The sequence below is a fragment of the Vanessa tameamea genome, chromosome 23 (genome assembly GCF_037043105.1).
Source record: "Vanessa tameamea isolate UH-Manoa-2023 chromosome 23, ilVanTame1 primary haplotype, whole genome shotgun sequence".
NCBI classification, from domain to species: Eukaryota; Metazoa; Arthropoda; class Insecta; order Lepidoptera; family Nymphalidae; genus Vanessa; species Vanessa tameamea.
In genome coordinates this window covers 3,646,714-3,669,553 of record NC_087331.1, presented here as the reverse complement: position 1 = coordinate 3,669,553, position 22,840 = coordinate 3,646,714, and the positions used below count along the sequence as shown (strand labels likewise).

The 22,840-nt window shown below is 32.0% G+C and overlaps 1 protein-coding gene across 1 annotated transcript in view; it reads right to left on the bottom strand.

The window, feature by feature from the left end:
* The window catches only part of LOC113401931 (uncharacterized), a 64,839-nt gene that overhangs the window by 4,020 nt on the left and 37,979 nt on the right, over nt 1-22,840 (bottom strand). The window contains exons 2-7 of the mRNA XM_026642009.2: nt 15,901-16,257; nt 14,761-15,257; nt 11,738-11,839; nt 8,064-8,172; nt 7,055-7,201; nt 2,195-2,329 (exon numbers count right to left, since the gene is read on the bottom strand). Coding sequence (XP_026497794.1) covers nt 2,195-2,329; nt 7,055-7,201; nt 8,064-8,172; nt 11,738-11,839; nt 14,761-15,257; nt 15,901-16,117 — 1,207 coding nt within the window. The 5' untranslated portion in view covers nt 16,118-16,257. The remainder of the gene's footprint in view (nt 1-2,194; nt 2,330-7,054; nt 7,202-8,063; nt 8,173-11,737; nt 11,840-14,760; nt 15,258-15,900; nt 16,258-22,840) is intronic.

Below are 22,840 nucleotides of genomic sequence, written 5' to 3'. Positions count from 1 at the left end.
CGAGTTGACTGCCTTTTATCTTGAATTTATTTACCTATAGTTATTTATTTATTCGAAAAATCTAAAATAAAATATTCAAGGAAATTCTCAAGGGAAATGTATTAACAAGAATTGTCGTAGCTTTAACGTAATCGACTAAGTTTTCCAAAGTTACTTAATGAATGATTACTATACTATTATATTCGAAATCGATTCATTTTAACATTATTATTATTATTCGCTTACAAATAATCGAATAGCTTGCAATGTTTAAATGTGATTTTATAAAAAAAATATTTCCTAATATTCAAACTGGTATCATAATAACGCTTCGTTAAATATAGAAACCAGGCAGTTTCATATTACATGTTACTACATGCACATATATGAATAGATTCGGTGACTCTGTATCATTAGATAGAGACAACGTCCTAAGACACATTTTTTTACAACATGCGAATGTGAACACAACACTTTAAAAAAATGTTGGTTGAAATTTAAACCCATCTTCACTGAGCTATCATTTTATTTCAATGATAGTGATGTTTAACAGCCTGTAAATATTCCACTGATGTGCTAAAGCCTCGTCTCCTTTTGAGGAGAACGCTTGGAGTTTATTCCACCACGCTACTCCAATACGGGTTGATTGATACACATGTGAAATTAGGCACATGCAGGTTTCCTCACGATATTTTCCTTTAACGCCGAGCACGAGATAATTTATAAAAACAAATTAGATTCATGGAAATTCAGTGGTGCTCGCCTGGGCTTGAACCCGCAATCATCGGTTAAGATGCACGCGTTCTAACTCGCGGCCATCTCGGCTCGTACATTCAGACATTACCGCAATACGACAAAATGTTGTACAAATACAAATAAATAAATGAAGCCCGTGAAAAGACGTTATGCCTAAATCGAATCCGAAATCATTGGTTAAAATACAAATTTTATACCCACTGGGACATCACATCTTATAATATGTGTAATCGAATTCAATTCAAAAGCGACCTTTCTACGTCCGATCGCAAACATTTGTGGAGCCTCTTAATGGCGTAGCCTAACCAGATAATTCTCGTTTCAAATTCTAAACCAACTTATTTATAGATCAGCCGGGTGTAATACCGTAACGCGTCGAGCCGAATAATGACATACAGATCAAATACGTTGTGTACCATGTCCAATTCTATAGTGTTACATCCAGCGGCCCGTATTTACCGAGAAAATAAATAAAGTTCATTTTTTATTTAAAAAACCTAACATTACTGATTATATTGGAACATAAATATGTATATAAAACATTTATATTGTTTATTATTTGTGTAGTTTTTCAATTATGTATTAGTGTTCTTTTATAACAAAATATATTGGTATAATATATAGGGCAGAGTAAACATAACAAAGGCTTTTTATTTTCATTCAGTTGCCTATTATATATAATATATGTTTGTCCTACGTGGATTCGCTCGTTTTAAGGGTTGGACATCAAGTGTTAAACGTAAAGCCTATGTCCTTTCTGAGCTTAAGCTAGTTTCGTATCAAATTTAATTAATATCGGTTCAGTGGATCGGCCATGAAAGGTTACAGACAGACAAAGTTTCACATTTATAATAATACTATAGATAATGACGTCAATCTGTTTGAACTTTTGTATATATTATACATTTCTATATAAATATAGTATAACTAGTAATCACACCCTTCGCCCACGTTAATTGTAAAGCCGTGTGCCACAAGTAAATCACATTTGCGAAGAAATTCCTTATGGAACACTGAGCGTTGAGGAAGAAAATTTATACACCAAGGGGTTTCAATAGAAGATGAATTTGTATGGAAATTATCGGTATTTAGGCTTCTGTTAATAAGCCTAAGAGACTGAAGTAAGAAACTTTGTAAAAGTCCATCTCAGCAGGTTACACCCAATCACCAATTATTCTACCCCCAAACAGCAATATTTAGTATTATTGGGTCCGGTATGAAGGATGAGTAAGTGAGTGTGACTGTAGGCACAGAAGACGACATAACATCTCACATCCTACTGTTGGTGATGTATGTGCAAAGGGCGATAGTGACCATTTATATTCAGGTTGCTCATTTGAGAGTCTACTAAACAAAAAATGTTCTTCATAAATAAATAAAAAAACAAACCTTATTCATATTGAAGCTGATTGATCGATGTTCAAAAACGGTAAAAACCATTCGTTTCATGTTTACTTACTTTGTACGACGTGTACGGTGACAGATGCAGCTCTGGCATTCGCTGGCACGCAGGTATAATTGCCAGAGTGTCGAGGTTCTGCTTTGCCAATGATAAGTTCACTTGTTTGACGACCGTTGTGAACACTGACGCCATCTGGACAAATTCGAAAAAAATATATTAAAATTATAAAAAAAGTTTGACTAAAAACCGAATACTAATTTGACTAAAAGCCTTTTGTTAGATTATTGCCTCATCGACCAAAAACAAATTCAAATTAGTTTATCGAATTTTGATCAGCGTTTCGGAAACGAGAAAATATTGAAATTAAGAGATTTCAATAATCATTTCAAAATAAATCTTGAATATTTTGCCGTCGTAGGGTTCTATTTAAATTTTGTATACGATTATTTTTATTATTTATGTCATAGGTGGTAAGTGATTGCCACTGCCCATAGACATTTCGTTTTTATATGGCTATGGTTAGCGGACGAGCATATGGTGATGGTAAGTGGTCACCGCCGCCCATAGACAAAGGCGCTCTAAGAAATATTAACCAATTCCTTACATCACCTATGCGCCACTAACCTTGGGAACTAAGATGTTATGTCCCTTGTGCCTGTGATTACACTGGCTCACTCACCCTTCTAACCGGAACACAACAATTCAGAGTACTGTTATTTGGCGGTAGAATATCTGATGAGTGGGTGGTATCTACCCAGACGGGCTTGCACAAAGCCGTACCACCAAGTAAGACAAGACAATGGCACCATATTATGGAATTATAACCATCTCTTCAATAGCTAATGCGCCGCCTGCCTTGAGAATTGAGATATTATCCCTTGTGCCTGTAGTTACGCTGTCACACAAATCCTTAAACTTAAACAGGAACACATCGATGCCAATATTTTCTGCTCAGTTCTAGAATAAATTGTGAATGGTACCTATTTAATAATTATTAGTTTACTTTCATTTCACACATAAATGATGATAGTATACTTAATTAGAATCCTAGTTTTAAATTACAATAAATAATGTTTCTAAAACGAAAAACTGGGACGACCCAGTTAGAATGAAATCCTATCGCTACATAAATATTATGTATAAAATAACAAATACAATGGAATCAATACTAGAACCGATTGAAAAATAATACTGTAACATAAATTCAAAATAAAAAAAAAATAGTTTAAATGATGTTATTTTAATATTAAGTCGTATATACGAGACAGAAACAGAACAAAGAGGAAAAGGTCGCTGGGAGAAGGCAAAACGGTTTTTCCTTACGTGACGATATCAATGTAAACTTACTGTAAGCCGTATAAAAGGCTACGTTGCAAAAAACATTTATTATTTGTCCTGAGTTATGTTGAATAAATCTACAAACGTCGCGAACACCGCAATTATGGCTAAATTAAAAACGAAATGGCTTAAAGCAAACGTAAATCAAGCTACTGTAATAATAATCTATTTTATGTATGTATAAATTGAAAACTGCCCGAACGCAATGAGTAATGACATAATTAAAACAATAATTTCATAGCGAACTTTTAAACATTACTTATTTGATTTATTGGTTGCAAGTAACGTCATGTTCATGAATTAAATAGATTTCTGTACTTTATCGAATTATAGTTTAGGATTGATATTATGGGTTTTTTTATAGTATAGGTAAGCGGACGGGACAAAAATGCCACCTGATGATAAATGGTCATAAAGATGGTAAGAAATACTTCGTACTTCGTGATCTAACTACACGAACGATTAGTTACTACATCTTGGCTTCCAAGGTTGGTGACGCATTGGCGGTGAAAGGATTGGTTAAAATTTCCCACAGCGCCAATGTTTCAGGGCAGTGGTGACTAATTACTACCACGTGACCCATTTGTCCCGTTCGCCAACCCATGTTATTAAAAACAATTCGTCATATTGGGCTAATCGAAAAAGACATAGCATCTTAATTAGATATCTTGTTAGACCTAAACTCGGCCGCACGTGCGCCATGAGGGATGGTTGATATATCTCATAGTGCTAATATCTTGGGGCGATCGTGACTACTTACTATCAGATGTCCTATATTCCAAATTTAAAATAATTAAAATAAAGCTGGATTATCTCTGTTGAAAATGACTACTAAGAAATATTCGGTCATTGTTATAGGCAACCAACAAATATTAATTCATTAGTGCCTCTTAAGAAGCAAGGTTTCTTGTTAATACATATACTGCTCGGAAAACATTCTGCGTGATTTTATTACGCTATACGCTGGGAAATTATTATTAATAGTTTCGCAGAATTTCTGGTTACCACTCAGGGAATTAAGATCAAATGAAGTCACGCTGTGCTGATTATGTTGCATATTTCCTTATGAGGTTACTTTGACTCACTTGATCTTGTTATTTTAATGATACTTCCGTTAATACAAATACAGCATAGTTAACTGATAAGGAATAGCTGATGTATTTTAATAATCGTATAATACTATCAAAACCTAGGAGCTAAAGAATCATTGAGGTATACATTTAAATAAGTAAATATATTAACTATTGCTTCTTATTATATATTCTGTAATGTTATGTATGGACGGAAAAATGTTAATGATTTTGTGAGAAATTGTGATACTAGTAGCATTGGTTAACAAGGAACAAACAGAAACTTGTTACTCCTGCTACTTGACTGCATAGAATCTGTAACTTTTTTGTGGGACAATGTATACGGTTCTACAACAGGATTCCAGAAATAGTTTTGTTGCCAAATAAAATAAAAAAAAAAAACACTTAGTGAGTTCATGGTTGATAGCACGCTTCTGTAATACAACGATCGCCTCCTGACTATTTCTTTTGGTATTGAATATTTGTAAATAATAAAATTGTCAAAAGAAACCCGCTGAGTTTCTTTAGTCGATTCTTCTCAGGTTAGGGTACTTTGTTTTCTAAACCTTTGGTAGTGTTAAATTTGGCAATCAATAAGTAAGTGTTATTCTTCTATATTTAATACAGGAATTTGATTTAAAACCTGGTAGACGACGTCCTGGTTGAGTTTATATGTTACAGGATAATTGTAAGGAACGTTCGTTGTAATAAATATAGCCAGATTGTAAATAGTAAATAAAAAAGTAAGAGCGTGTACATATATCACTGCTAGGCTAATGCCTCCTCAATTTTTTTTGAGGAGAATGTTGGAGGGTGTACGTAGCATATTTTCATTCCCTACATGCGAGGTATGTGACCGACGCTTTCCTCTAAGAATGAGACAACTTATAAATAAAATCAAAGCACATGAAAATTCAATGCTTGCAAAGGTTTGAACTCGGAATCATCGGTTGACATTCAGATTTTAAAGGTTAAGATTCTAACATGAGTCATGAGTGTTTTTAGTATAACAGGTCAATTTAAGACGAAATTTAAATCTATAGATTTTTTAAGTTTCATTGTAATTTGAATGCTCCGTTTATAATAATTCAAAAAATTACAATCTGATTAGATTAATAATGAACAATATAGCGAATCAACTAACAATATTAGCAATTTAACAGTGAAAATATATTTTAATCATGGTAATTGGTTAACTGGTATAGATGTCGGCAAGTTATAACAAAGTACGAGGTTATTATTAATTATTTTTGTTTCATTCTTAAAGTTTTATTACGAATTATTATGATTAGTGTTTTAAGCTATTCAATGTTGTTATTAGTGGCAGGAACTTGATTGATTATTTATATAACAAGATATAACATTACAGTAGGGAACGCATGGAATATATAGTGAAAAAATATGCCACTATAAACACACACATCAGTGAATTAGTGTGACGTTTCGCGAGTGTCAAGCGTAACTGTCAGGCACATCAACATAGAAAAGTTAGCTCGTTAATTTTAGTTATTTTGTAGTAAGAAACTCTATCTAGATACAAAAATAATCCAAGAATTATTCGCTTATTTAGTATTTAAATATAAAACAACTATATTGTGTATTCCATAAAAAATATGATTACTAATTTGTCGAACGGTGTCAATTTGTATTTTTATCTAATCTCAAACATATTACGAACCAACATTATTTATACATCGATTAGAATTGTTTGCAGCTATAAAAATGTCTAGCGTATATAGCGTAGCATACGCCAAATTTAAGGAATATCAATAGTACGTACCTTAACATAACATAAAATCGATCGTTAGAATGGTAGTGTCAACTTAGTTGAACTCTTGTCCAACAAAGTAAGTCTGAGTTGCCACAAGCTTAAGTTTAATTAATAAAATACAAGAACCGTCGATAAATTTACGTATGTATATTTTATATTTCTGTATGGTAACTCAGGATTATTTCGTAGTTAGACTTTGCAAGGTTTTACGAATTATATATTAATTTATGTAATGGTATAACCTATATTATAATAGGAAATTTTACCACCCACTCATAAGATATTCTTGCATGAAACAGTAAAATTTTGTATTTTTGTATTCCGGTTCGAAAGGTGGATGAGCCAGTGTAACTATAGGCAAAAATAATATAACATCTTAGTTCCCAAGATCATTTATTACTTTTAGTAAATTATATTTAAAAATTATAAACTTTTTATCGCCCGCAGCTTTGCTCGTTTTTAAGGGTTATTCAACATGTCATCAAATTCCTTCAGTGGTTTGGCTGTTAAATAGTAACAGACAGGCGGACAGAATTACTTTCGTATGTGTAATAAATAATTATAAACGAATATTGAACGCCAAGTATTGCTGACATATGCAGAACCACTCATTAAGATTTCATTACAAAAGGTTGAGAGGAAGGAGAATACATAGAGGACCTCAAATCATTTTAGAAGAAAAAGACAAACTAGGCTATACAGATTTTATATAAGTAGTGTTTTAATAAATATACTTACTCAGGTCATAGTTAATCATACGGTTCTCGAAGTACCAGAATACATAAGACGGTGGCTCAGTGGATCGCTTGACGACACACACGAGTTTCAACATGGACCCTTCATGGATAATCTTCTCCGATTCACCGACTATCTCTGCGTAAGCGGCTGGTGGAAAATAATTAAATTAATTTATTTAATATAATTTAATTTTATTCTCAAACTTATTCCTACTCTGTTTGACTTTGGAACTCGTTCGCCTCCTTACTTATATACTTTTTACGTATGTTTGTATTTAAATATTAACCACAAATACATAAATGTAGATATTTAGGTAGGTATTTATATGATTAGATTTATTATAACAAAAGGTTATCTATCTTGCGATTCTGTCATTATATACTTGACATAATACATGAAATTATACGGTGATATTATATATTATATTATTTAAATTCGTGTATTATTTAAATGTTACAATTATTGTTGTCAATGATACATATTACTTCCTGATACTTTATGTTCGACTTAAAAGTTTAAAAAAAGAATGGAATTATCATCGAAATATGTTATATAATAAAAACGTATATATAGTAAAATTACTAGTGTAAAAAATAAGGGTTAATTTTATTTATTCTTCAATACTTTAAAAGGGTGTAAGTCTCAGAACCGTCGTTTATAATTTGTGTCATATGCTCAAAGGTAGTCTTAAAGAGATAGCTTAATTAACAATAAAACCGCTTGTGTACATATTTTATTTTCATTGTTACAATTTTAATATACAACAAAGATTAATTGAATTGTTTTATATCAATAGCAATAATCACTGTTAGTTATTAATGTAAAAAGTTCTTTTATAAGATGAATCTTAATTTGATTAATTTATTTTAAATTTACAACAATATTATATTTAATTAAAAGGTATTTTAACTATATTATAACGGTTGACGTTAAAAATAACACATTCCTTTTAACGTTTTCATGAATATTTATACACCAAAAAGGTTAGGAACAAAAAGGGTTTACTTACCGACAAGGACGAGCTTAAAAAAGATACTAGTCGGTGGATGAGTTGGCACTTGGCACTCATAGTAGCCCGCATCAGCCGACGTTGCAAAGCGTATGTGCAGAGCCCAGTCCTACAAGTAAAACTATATTTTAAAATGAAAATAGAATAAGAACAACAATGAATTTAAAAAAAAATAATGGTGGCGTTGTTCAAGTCCGGCTGGGTACTTACCACCCATAAATAGTTATATGGGTAGTAGGCACAAGAGGTAAAAAATCTTCAACTTCCTGGATCCCAAGATCGGTGATGCATTGATGATGTGAGTACCGATGTCTGTGTGCTGTGGTAACCAATTACCATCAGGTGACCTATTTGACAGTCCACCTACCTAAATATCACATATCAATAAAACTCTAAGAACCTTAAACATAACTGAGAGTTTAGGAGTAAATTTACTAAAACTGTGGACCAAAACCGGTCACACAACAATGACTTACCGTGTGAATAATTTCGATTTGTGTGTATAATTCACTTCATTTGTGAAATAAAACATCGTGAGGAAACTACCACGTGTTGAATGGGACTGACATTTATTTGAACAAATCTTTTTACGTGTGTATTGAAGTTAAACAATCTGCAAACCTTCAAGATGAAAGGACTAGGCTTTAAAATTTAAGCCGAAATCCATTTTTTTTAATCTGTGTAAATTATTCATTTTATATGTCCATTCTTGTTTATTCTCTATCATCTCATCGATCGGTAACTCATTCACTCATACGCGAATTCCTTTTATGATATTTATTATTGAGTATTTAGTATTTACCCAAGCCAGAAAACTGATCGCGTATTTGTTTCGTATACATTATATTGTTCGTATTTCAAAAGAATACTAGGAATACCCGAATTCGGTACATTCTGGTATACGTAATATATAAGAGAATGTTTACTGAGATACCGACGCGCGGCCGAAACAATTGGAGATTGGAGTATGAAATTGGGAAGGTAGGTTCCTTTTGTAACGTGGAATGATGAAATGAATTTGGAAAATTATACACCTAAGTTCCTATACTTAAAAAAACCAGTTAGATTGTATCTTCAATTAAAATTGGTATTTGATTACGATCAATGAAGATTGAGTTTTAGAATTTTAGAAATCATCGTCTGGATATGATGCAAAGTTAATAAAATATGCCTAATTCAATGAACTTCTTATACAAAAACTTTCGAATCGCAATTTTACAAGATAAATTTAATGTAAAGTTATACTTTGTTTGGATTCTTCATATTGGAATTCGTTGGAAAATCAGTAAAAAACTGAGTAGTAACACCTTTTTATCAATACATATACAATTTTAACTTATATATTCTGCGTGAAAATAAAATAACTGCCCTTTATTTGTCTGTAATCGTATACGATGGAATTTAATTTATAAAGGTTGTTGTAACGCAAAATTTGAGGTTATTAATAGATAACTGTAAATAATTGTCGCAAATAATCTGTCAATTAAAATCAATCAAAACAACTGGATTAACTTCGGTTATGATTGACAGCTGACATTGAAAACTGAATAAATTATAAAATTACATAAAAAAGTATAAGCGAGTTTAAAAGCATATAAGCAGGACTGATATTTGGTTATTTGCATTACTTGTTATTAAGACTCTAAAATATGTCTCGAATATATCTTTAACGTAATTACTTTTGAGAAGATACAAAAAAAATCTACATTCTTGTCAAAGCCTATTTTCGACTTTTTTATTTATTCAATTTAACCTTTTAACAATCTTACGGATAACATAATTTTTAATATTTGTGTAAATTATATTTATATGAGATTTTTATCAAAACATCTTATGAGTAGATATTTTAAAGTATTAATATTACGGTAAAATGAAATAGCACTTTTTATAATATTTAATTTAAGGCGAATTTACCCACGATGTACCATAATGGATAAGGTAATTATATAAAAACTCCTTTAACGGCCTGTAAAACCCCCCTTGTAGAGGATAAAGTTTGTCACCTGCTACAGGTATATGTATAAAATCTAACTGGTCATTTATATAATTAGCATAATTACAAGCATAAGGGATATAACACCTTAGATGATATGATAAGCAATGCATTGAGAGTATAAGGAATGTTTCACACTGTAGCAGTATCTGTAGGAAAATTTGACCAATTATCATAGATAGCCCAATTATCATTGTTCTTCCTTAAATAAATAAATGTTTGATGTCAAGCAAAAGTAAGTTAATATTGTCAAGAAACAAAATTCTATTTCGATCTTCAAACATTAATGTTATCAGATAATCAAACAATCAGGAGCTTCCTAAATTTATAATTCAAAAGTTTATAAAGTAATCGAAAATCTTACTCCTGACAAAATTGAGTTTTAATACGACAATGGTTTTGTTTATAATATAATTAAATCGAGATCTTCATCCATAATCTTATTTATTGGTTTGTTCAAGAGACGATTTATTACATTATTCATAACGAAACTCTTTAAAGTAGTTGAAAAAACTCTTATAAAAATAAATCTAGTCGTTATAAAGTAATATATCGGTATGGAAATTGAATTTCTTATAAATAAATGAATAAAAACCTCTTTTTTGAATGAGTTATGAGGTACATATTGTTGGGTTTTTGCAAACGATTTTATTAAACGTTAAATCATAAACGTAAACATTATATAATTATTAATATTTCTCACTAACATATTTTATTAAAATATGTGGATAATAATAGATTCATTGACTTCATGTATTTAACTTGTAGAGTAAGAAGAGTTTAAAGAAAGAGAGAAAGATAAAGAGCAGGACCAACGGATATTGTACGTTCATTTTTCGAACTAGAGTAAAACGCTAGACTGTAGTGATAAAGTTTCAACACCAGACTGTTACTGGACATTGACTAAAAAACATATATATTTTACTGGCCAGCCCAGGACTTCGAGATTTGCAGCCTTACACGCCACTAAATTCACAATGTTTGACATTCACAATGAGAATTACCGTTAAAGTTTGACGTAAGTCCGAATAACAATTAAAACGAAAAAGGCATAAAAGAAGTGATCTAATTAATTATTAAGGAACTTTTCGCTTATTACGTATTACAGAATCAAAATATAAAAATATTTTAAAATTATTATAATCCCAAAATGATAGACTAATGCCAATTCTGAAATCGTATTTTGTGAATTAATTTAAATATAACATGTTTTTAGATAGCAAGGCTAAATGTACGTTTACATCTCAATAGAATGCGAGCAATGCGAGAATTAGACGCCATCATTGCTTGCGATTGCAACTTGTGATTTTAGAAATATGCAAAAGGCAGGTTTTCTCTCGATAATTTGAGCTCTTATTTACTGCAGAATCCATATTTCCAGTAGATGCTAGCTTCACCTTTAAGAAATCATTAAAATTCAAAGGTGCTCGTGAGGTATTACTCGCTGAAAGTTTATGATATAATTTTTTTTTTCAATAACCAAAAAAATCTGTAAACGATACAGCCATAGAGATAGTAGATGATGATAATGATTATGATGACGACGATAATTATTACTGACTTAATTTAATACCAAAAGTCAAAGCGATTTTCAGAGATTATTTATATTTTTTAACAATAGTACTGTTACAGAGAGTACATTTAAGTTTCTACTTACAATTTTAATAATAAACACAATTACCTTGACATGTCTCCCGTGAGCTGAAAAGAATCTACTGTCAGCGCTGTAAGTGACGAGACCGACGGATAGCAGCGAGTAATCTTTCCGTCTTATCCAAGTCACCTAAAATTAAAATCGTATGTAATTAAACAAGAAAATATCATCGACTCTTGGATCATGATGAGATTATCGTAAACCAACAACATAGTCACTCTGGGGTTAATAAAAAATAAATATGAACATTAATAGTATAAGTATATTTCGATTTTATTGGGTTTTTATGGCTTATGCGAAAATTACAATTCCATAAAAAGTACGATTTTTATGTATTCATCGTCAAAGTGATATAAATATATTGGTGACGATAATAACTTTACTTTTAGAAAAGATAAAATTATTTGCTGCTATATATGTATATATAGAAGTAAAATGGCCAATGGAAAAAATATATTAATATTGCTTAAAAGTATTAACGGAGGTGAAATACAAAATGTGCGTAATTTATTAAATTTGATAGAATTTAACACGTACAAGTTATTTGACAAGTCAGTTACGACACGTAAAACAAATTCTTAAAACGTTTTTAAATTATTATATACGATATCCTAATGAGATGCGTAAAATGTTTGAAATAAGGTTTTTCTTGTATTTTTCGTGATTTCGTCTTTTTTTCCTTAAAGCCAATAATGGTCACGTCTGTTGGCCTACATTGATGCTGCTGCTGTCTTTATGTCGCCATTGATTTCTATACAGTATGTTATGCAAATATACTATGTGTATTTTATCATGTATATATTATTTCTCATAATTATACAAAAGTTTTATAGAAGTTTTTGCTGAAAAACTTTGATTGCTTTTAACTATTTTATCTGAATTCTTTGATTAAGTCAAAACTTGAAGCAAATCTAACTTTCCATTTGGAAGTTTTTGTAATAAGTTAAATTATTGGATTTCCAAATTATAACTTAGCTCCATATTTTGAGATTTTTCAAGTGGTAGTGCCACACTGCATACCTTCGGGTTGCAGCCGAATGGGCCGGCACGCCCGGGAAGTACCACTCTCTCACTTAAAACCGGCGTAAAGTGGTAGCTCTGCTACCGCGTTTCGTCTGGTACGTGAGAGTCCCGGTGGCCCGACCCCCGCCCCACAAACATGATGGTTGTGCAGAATTTGGTTACATTACCCCAGGAGGGTACCATCAGCGACTGCGGTGGAGAATACCTCTCTTTACATCCATGCTCAGGACGTACACCACCTGAGCAGGGATGCCCAGGCTGCCCTCCGAATTCTGGGGGGGGGGCAATTTTGCGCTCGCCACTGTTCGGGGCAAACAGAGCAGGTATCATAAGGCAACCCCTACCACCCTCACTGTGGAATTCTGCAGCATAAGTGGGCTCAATTCCAACTTGAACGCCGTTCACCTTAAAACTCATTTTTACATTACATTACGGCGAAGCCGGCCTTGCTCTTTTTTACCGAGACCCAGATATCCTCTCCTGCCGATACGACTTTTCTTTCCTACCCCGGGTATAAATTGGAACATTCCTTTGTACCACGAGATGGGGTGTGCGTTTACGTCAGAGATGATATCTGCTCTCAACGCATCGGCAGCCTTGACGGGCAGGACCTATCGATTATCTGGCTGCGTGTAGATTGCAAAGACCATCCGCGAATCTACGAGTGCCTTTATAGGTCCCATAGCGGTAATGCCGAAACCGACCGACTTGTCGAGCACGTCTAAATGACTACAGATTCCGTGCTGCAGCAGATCCCATCCGCAGAGATCGTAATTCTTGGCGATTTTAATGCCCACCATGCCGAATGGCTTGGATCACGCACAACCGATCATGCGGGTAGATCTGTTCTCGACTTCGCTTTAGCATATGATTTGACACAACTGGTCACCTCGCCAACGCGAATACGAGACGCGGAGGATCATACACCTTCCCTGTTGGACCTTCTGCTGACTTCCAATACGGATAGCTATCAGATTATCGTCGATCCCCCTCTGGGCTCGTCGGACCACTGTCTCGTTCAGAGTACAGTGCCGGTTGCAAAAAAACACCATTCGTCGTATTTCCACGATTTGAGAATATTCCGTTAGCCGCCACAGATAGTATTGGAATACTTGGCGTTGATATTTCGAGCCTCGTTCAGTTCCGCGATCAATTGGAAGGCAAAGCCAAATTGGCATCAAAAAAGCTCGGTGTGCTCAGCAAGGCAAGACAGTATGTCATGTCGGCCCATCGCCTAAGAATATACAAGGCAGAAATTCGGCCTCACATGGTACTCCATGAATTTGCGCCTTGCAGTACTCTGCTCAAAACCTCTGGGCGGGTGCTCCCCAGTACCAGCTCCTTACATTTGACCGTATACAACGTAGAGCAGCTCGAATTATCGACGATCAAGCCCTTTCTGATCTGCTCGATCCTTTGGCTCTGCGTAGAGATGTTGGATCACTCTGCATTTTCTACCGAATCTTCCATGGGGAATGTTCCGAGGAATTTTTTGGATTATTCCCGGTAGCTGAATTTCACCTTCGGACATCTCGTCAAAATTCTAAATTTCACCCGCATCAACGAGATGTCCGAAAATCCACAACAGCGCGATTTTTAAGACATTTTCTGCCTCGCACAACCACTCTGTGGAACCAGCTTTCGCGGGCGGTTTTTCCGAACCGATACGACTTGGGAACCTTCAAAAAAAGAGCGTACTCCTTCATAAAAGGCCGGCAACGCACCTGCAACCCCCCTGGTGTTGCAGATGTCCATGAGTGGTGGTAATCACTTTCCATCAGGTGAGCCACCTGCTCGTTTGCCCCCAATAACATAAAAAAAAGGTACAAGGAGTTTGATTTTGTTCTTTACAGATGAATAACTGATGATTTGTGAGTGTATATTAGTTAAAATATTTTCTCCTGATAAGTCAAATACATGTGGATATCGTGTCCCAAAATATAAATAAAAAGGATAAATAAATGTAAATAAGCCAATCGTCATAGGGATTTTAATATATGATGACGTACATTACAAAGGAAACTTACCGTGTTTTCTGTTATATCACTAACTTCGCAGTGTAATATTGCTGTTGTACCTATTTGAGCTATAACAGTAGTACAATTCTCTGTCAAAAATATACCGTTTTTTAAACCCTTTGCACTAAGCTTATTAACCGCCGACGCGGTCGAATCTCTATACATTTTTTTAACTTTATTTAAAGATTTTGATAGTGCTCCTTCGTCTAATTCTGTAATTATTTCCTTATCTTGTAACCTTTCGTGGTGTTTATTGTGATGTCTTTCACGACTTATTTCCTTAGCTTCTTCTAGAACATTATCTATATTATATACATCTTCATTGAAATCTTTATCTAATTCAGAGGACAAACGAAGTGGTTTGGGCAGATTAGGATATGTGGTTGTGCTAATATTATAGGCACTCGTCGTATAAGACTCAGTAGAATCTTCATCTGTATCGATAGTTGTATAAACTATTGTGGTTTGTGTTGATGACGTGGTAGTTGTAGTTCTTCTTCTGTGACCTGTAAAAATGCATTTAAGTTAATTCCAACGATTTGATCTATCAATGGATCAGATCCAGCTTTAATAATAAGATTTCAGGCCTTAACTATTCCATTTTCTATTAATAAATAAATTTGTAAGATTAACTAATACGTGATTTGTGTAATTAGCTTCCTTTTGTCTGTAATTACAAAAGACATCGACTAATTTAATACAATATTAAGTTTTAAATTGTTAGATAGATTGTAATATGAATGGAGTATGCAGAAGTATATCATTAATTCAGTATAATTATATTTCATATTTACACAAAAACGTAATTTTCTTTGTAGAACATTTTAAGCGCTTTTGTTGGTTTCAACTGTTTCCATTTGGTCGTAAAATTTTACTGTGGTTAATTTTTAATTATTGGATTTATAATTACGGGCCGTATTCACTACTATTAAAAGTTAATTAACATTAGCCATTGTATTTTATTTGTGTCAAGCTATTCAGGTGCAGTAGCTATATTGCCTGTTTACTTATTAATTAGTAATGTTCGACATTATAATAATGGTAGTTATGTATTTTCGACCACAGCATACTTTAAATATTCATGTTGAATTGTTAAAACAATTGTTAATATTATGGTGTATTTAAACGTCTAAAATGCCAAATGATTACCTTTTTTATGGTGTCGAGTAAAATTCCCAAACACACTGCCCAATCTTTGTTGATTTCTGGTCGTACACAATTCTAAGGATTTTAGATCGTCTGCATTTTGAGTGACCAGAATGGAAGACCTCTTCGACTCCATAGCACCTGTGTTCACCAATAATTCAGCTTCTAGTAAAAGAACAACAGTGGCGTAGAGTAGTTTAAGTTCTTTACAGCAAAACATTGTTTGGCACTGAATTTAGTGAAAGTCACATTTGGGAAACTTGGTCACATTTCGTCGCACTTAAATTTATAGTCATTATTGCTTCAATTAAAGAACGCTAGCTTCTTTGAGGTAGTTGATGATTCCGCAGTTTCTGCATTCTGTAACAAAAATACAATAATTCAAATATATATTATTTGTAATCTACGACGTCATAAATGTCGTCACATATTTTGGTTATTGCTTCTTGACAATTTAAGTTTGGATAAAAGTCAGTATTTAGAAAAACCGGCCAAGTGCGAGTCGGACTCGCGCATGAAGGGTTCCGTATAATTTTATTATCTATAAAAACGTTTGTTGTATGGAATTTTGGATATTATTTTATTCTGTTTTTTAGTATATGTTGGTATAGCGGCAACAGCAATACAAAATCTGTGATAATTTCAACTGTCTAACTATCACGGTTCGTGATAGCCTGGTGATAGACGGACAGATAGACAAACGGACAGCTGAGTCTTAATAATATGGTCCCGTGGTCTTAATAATAAAAATGACGTTTTTCATTTTATTCAAAGCTATCTTATACTTTCCGCAAAATTATTCCGTTTAATTTACTATTCTGTAACAGGTCGTGTTTCTTATCAAATAGTTGTACTTTTTTTTTCTTTATTATCGACGTCCTTATGTCGGTTTTATTCTAACGAAATATTGCTTAAATTCAGATAAGCAAATCGTTAAATTCTTTAAAGACAATAACCTGGAAAATCAGTGTATGACGTTATGATGAATGACGTGCGTTATGACTTTATACTGATTTAACTTTATATATTAAAAGTAATAAATTGATAATAAATTTCATACAAAATGTTAACCTGATTTAGAAATCAAAGACCTTTTACATTTTAATGAGTCCTATTTCAGTTGAATCGATCGAGACTAACGAGTTATTTAGGTATTCAGGGCAGTTATGTACCTTGTTACATTGGATTCAACGCTTTTAATCCTTTTAAATTCTGCTTCTTGAAATAAACTACAATATTGTTCTTAGTTATCATTTAATTGTTTTCTTCTTCTATAAATATTATAGAACATAATCACTTTCTGTTTCTATATGTATCTCCGCTCACTTCATCTAAACTTCTCATTTGTTTTTGATACAGTTTTCACTAAAAGAAATAACGTTAAATGACGGTGGTTTTAATATTAATGGTTTTTTACTTGGTGGTAGGGCTTTGTGCAAGCCCGTACTACCCACTCATCAGATATGCTACTGCCAAACAACAGTACTCAATGTTGTTATGTTCCGATTTGAAGAGTGAGTGAGCCAGTATAACTACACAAGTGATATAACATCTTCGGTCACAAGATTGATGGTGCATTGGCGATGTAAGGAATGGTTAATATTTCTTACAGCGCCATTGTCTATGGGCGGTGGTGACCGCTTACCATCAGGTGGCCCATATGCTCGTCTGCCAAACTATACCATAAATAATTTTAGTTTATAATTATTTTGTACAAAATTGTATGTCATAAAAATTCCCTCAGAAAGGTTCTAAATTTCATATATCTTCTGAGGTAAACTTACATTAACTATTTCTATCTTTTATACATAAGTAAAAACTATAGATTTTTTTAAATTACTTAACACCTTACTTAACTTAAATGTATATAAAAATGTATGTTAAAATGTAATATATATCATAACTATATTTTACTACATAATTTTTTTTTTTTTTTTATTTATTTATTTATTTTACAACATCCACGGGCTCACAGTTGCCCGTGCCTTTTTTTACATTTTATTTTTATAAATTGTGGCGTTATTTTATATTTTTACTGAACATCAGCAGATCTTCGCTGGACTTCGACCTTGTCGTCTTCTTGGAAGACGACAAGGTCGTCATAATTTGCATAATTTAGATGAATATAGATATTGCAGACAAGCAATCAATATATTGTTCGGTAATGGAGGTAGCCTTACATAACTTTGACAGTAAAATTTTGACCTTAGCAGTTGATATACTCAAATTGATAATCTCTTATAGATTCTATAAGTAAAATTAGTATTCAAAACAATCTGTTATCGTATGTTTCTGTTGTATGGCATATTTATATAAACCAAAAAATAAATAAACGTTATTGAATAAATATACCTAATTAACACATTATTGATAAGCGCACTAAAAAGAAATTGCACTCGTGCGAAGCCGGGTGAGGTAACTAGTTATTTATCAACAAGAAAAAGAAATCGACGCAAGTCACATCAATAGTCTAAACGTAAATAAGATGAAACTCTTAAGCGCCCCATATCATACATAATATTGTAAACTAAAATATTTTCAAAGCGCGCTACATCTTCTGCTATAAATACTGAGCCAATATACATAAGTTATATATTATAGATGTAATTTAGTTGAGCCGGAAATTATTTTTAGGTGTAATCATCACATTATTGGAATTGGTGTGTGAAAAAGGTTAATAAGTGTGTTTGTAGATACATCTCAAAATTATTCTCTACTAGTAAGTATTTTATATAGTACTAAAACTTGAAAGCTTTGGAAAAGTAAACTAAAAAAAATGGAAGTTTCTTACCACAGCTATCCCAGTCGTGGAAAGAATCTTTTAAGAATAGGATGCCTTTAAATTTAACTTTGTAGTTTCAAGCAAACGTTAAACTAGACTCGATTTTTGTGAAGTATTTTAGAACGATGTATTATTAATAATACCATATATTATTAATTAATAGTATTTTTTTTACTTATAAACTACTTTTATTGTAAATATTAAATAAATCGAAAATATAAGTAAAAATATTAATTTCTTATTGAATCTATAATTCCAACCAAACCTCGATCGTTGAAGATACGAAAAAATTTCGATTGAATTTTTTGAACATTCTACAAAAAAAAGACATCATGAAAAAAAATCTTACAATATCAAAAAAAGTTTTCATTTAACGGCACTGAAAATGGTGATATTGATTGGATGAAAAGGAAGGTGTATACATATCACCACAGCTGCACCAATCGAAACCTTATATTAACTCTTCAAGGGTAGGTTTAACATTACAACAATTTTTCAATGTGAGATTAACGACTTATACGCCAAGCAGCACCAGCGCGGTACCGGCGTGGCGGTGCGGTTTTTATATTTTATTTTGCATCGGTGTACACGAAGCCTTATTTCACTTAACAACTACGTAGTCTTATTTCTTTTGTTTTATCAGTTTAATACTATTTCTATTAACGATATATGTAATATATTCATAATCAAACGAATATCTAAACTATTTATCTACCAATAATAAAGGAGAAAAGCGAATAATCTTAAATATAATATATTCAAAGTTACCAAAAGATAAAAGACTTTCATTTTCTTCGTGATTGTTTTTCTATGAGTTGAAAAAACATCACTTTAAAAGAAGTAAGGGGCAAACGAGAGTAAAAGAAAACAAATTTATTTTAAAGACTCTCGAATCAAGTGTTTCGTTATTTTCAATAAATTATAACGATATTATAACACGCTTCTTTACACTCTCGTAAAATACATAATATATTCTATTCATTTTATAAAAGACCTTTTTGTTTAAAATAAATGCTGTCGAGAGATTTCGATATGGTTGCGACCTTTATTAAAATAAAAAAGTTCCAAATTTTGAAAATAGAATAACAAAATCCTCTTTAATTAACTTATAAGCAGTAAAGCCCTTTAATTACGTAGCAGACGCTTCAAACCTTCGACATTTACATCACAAAGGTGCTATCGAAGTTCAATATTTCGATTATACGATAAAATTATATGATAATTCGGAAAATTATATCATCACAATTAATAGCGTAAATACATACATTTATAACACTATTATATACGAATTACATAAGAGATTTTCGGATATTCACGGTATTATCAGATCACTGGTTAATTGACTGTAATACCATCCATTAATAACGGTAAAGCAAACGATCCGATAATGATCGTACAGAAATCTATTGAACGCAAATCTGTGTGTTACGTAATGCGATTGACGTTTAAACTATTCACTCCATTATTAAAATCTGTATAACGTGTCGGTTGTACTTGATACTTATAAAATATAATTGTAATGCGATTCGTGTCTTATAAAGTAAATATTGAAGATGGCATAGATACGAATTTAACGAGTTTATTAAAAAAAAAAAATAGCAGACAAGACATTAAGATATTCTCTACTGGATTTCGTTTTCGTTTTATTTTTTATTACGGGACATTATATACTACATTTTATTTAGTTTATATATTATGTAATTTTGAGATTACAACGGTTCCCTCAGCCTTAATACAAGAACACAACAATATTTAGTATTGCTGGTGGGTAAACCCTACCACCTAAACTCCAAGAAATTATGATAGGCTCCTCAAATACAGTTCAGTGTGTTATTTGACAACGAAGTGTAGCTTTTTTCATACTCATTTTATTATTAGTGATCGATTTATGACATTTGTAACGGTTAATAGAAATAAAAATGAGATACACCACAGTTGAACTTGGAATATTCGTCTGTGAATATTTGTTTAGAAAATAATAATACTATACAGCAATGACCACAGTAAGTTAGTTAAACAGTTGTTAAAAAAGACATATAAAATGAATAATATAAATATATCAATAAATTTCCAGAAATATTATTACTCAAATGCACAGCTGGTGCATGCATTTAAGTAAGCAATTAATAATAACTATCAAAGATAAATTGTACAGTCAACAACAAAATCAGATATTTATAAGATTCAACAAACAAACACTGACAGATAAACAAACAAACTTTCTGTCGACCAGACCGGGCTTGAACTCTTGACTTCAGAAGCTTTATATCCAGTAGCTAGACCGACAAGGTAGTCAAATAGTCTAATACTTGATATTAAATTTAGAGTGACGTCCAATAGTTTATAATCAGTAGATAATCAATACACTGATAAAAGAATACTTCTTAGTTGAACATATAAGTAATTATAAAAAGTAATAATAAATCATCTTACAGTGTATCCGTAAATGTCTTACGTGAATCGAGTTTTTCTTTTAATCCAAGGTGAAATGCGAATAAAGAAAAAATCTTAATGATTAAACTAAGGGTGCAAAAAACCAGTCGTCTGAAAAACAATTTAATCCGATAAAAATGAGAGTATTTTTTGCACGCTCACAGTCATCTGACCTTTATTCTGATCTACAGCGCTCGGGTCAAGGTGAACTTATTATACTAATGTAGGATTTAGGTCAACATAAATATTTCCTGCTGTCACTTTTAAGTAAACAAGATAAAACAAAATGTATTCTAGAAATTGTTTAATAAAAAAAGGAATAATTATAATGCGCGGCGCAATGAACAGAACGTATGATTTTCTTCGTGGCATTGCGAGTTCAAATCCCTTTAGAGATTATTTATCTCGTGCTCTATGATGAATGAAAATATCTTGAAGTAAGCTGCTCACTTCCATACATATATATATAATATAAGTATGGTTTTGAATAAGCCCCTAATCTTTCTCTTATAGTGTGATGGTACTGCTGTTTGTGCAGTACAAAGCCAAATACCCTCTATGTTATTTAATCAACTCTACCTTTGAATTAAAGACAAACAAAAAACAATCGATCACATTCACTTATAAAATAAAAACACGTTACGAAAGCACTAATAATATATTTTTAAAAACAATCTTAAATAGAAATCATAACTATGTTTCGTAGCAGATTGAAAAACTAGTGGACCGCACAAAAGTTAACGTAGCGCTACGACAACTCGCATAACACGAGACGCTTATAACAATAATGATGTCATATTATCTACCTTTGAGCTAAAATATTAAGGTTTCATACAATTGTTATAATATTGGAAAACCTGATCTTTTCTATATTTAATTTAATTAACATCTAAAAACCCAAAATATCAGAATGAAGACTACAGATTTTTCTATTTTCTGCTTCTCTATTTAGCTGTCAAATAAATAATAAGTTCTACACGAAACAAGAATAATAATACTTATTTCAACCATTAGTATACTTATGTAAATATACATGTATTTATATACATGTATATTTAGGTATATGGTATAATAATGTCGGTCAAGGTTAAGATTATCATATATATTTATGTTACTGTTGTTCGTTTTTGTTGGTTCAAACTATAACTTCGCTCTATAACCCTCAAGGAATGGGTCTTATCTTCTCCGTGAATAAACACGACATTTCCTAAAACTTTAGATGTTATCGTAATGTTGTGTGTGTTATTGTTGTTTTTGAATAATCGATTAAATATTATCTATTAAACTACAATATTTTTATTTACAGCTATTATTATAATATATTGAAACTTGATATATCATATCTTTCATACTTTTTTTTTAAATTTATTGTAACATTTTAATCATAGACAAAAACATCGGTTAACATATAAGTCGACGCTACAGTTATATATAAGTAATATTTTGAATTCCGTTTCCGTGCAGGATACAAGATTATGAATAATTATTTCATAGTGTCTTACGATCCGTATAAATGAGTAATCAATTTGCTAAAATCTACTTAGTATTAAATCTGCAAAGCATCTTTACTTATAATTAGAATGAAAATGGTAGTATTTAAATATCGACGATTCGGAAACGCTTCATTGTGAAGTTTACTTGAATAAAAATTATTTTATTTGATTATAAATAATCTGACAAACTCCGTGGGCATGGGCACGCCACTCCGAGGTCCTCGGTTCGATTCCC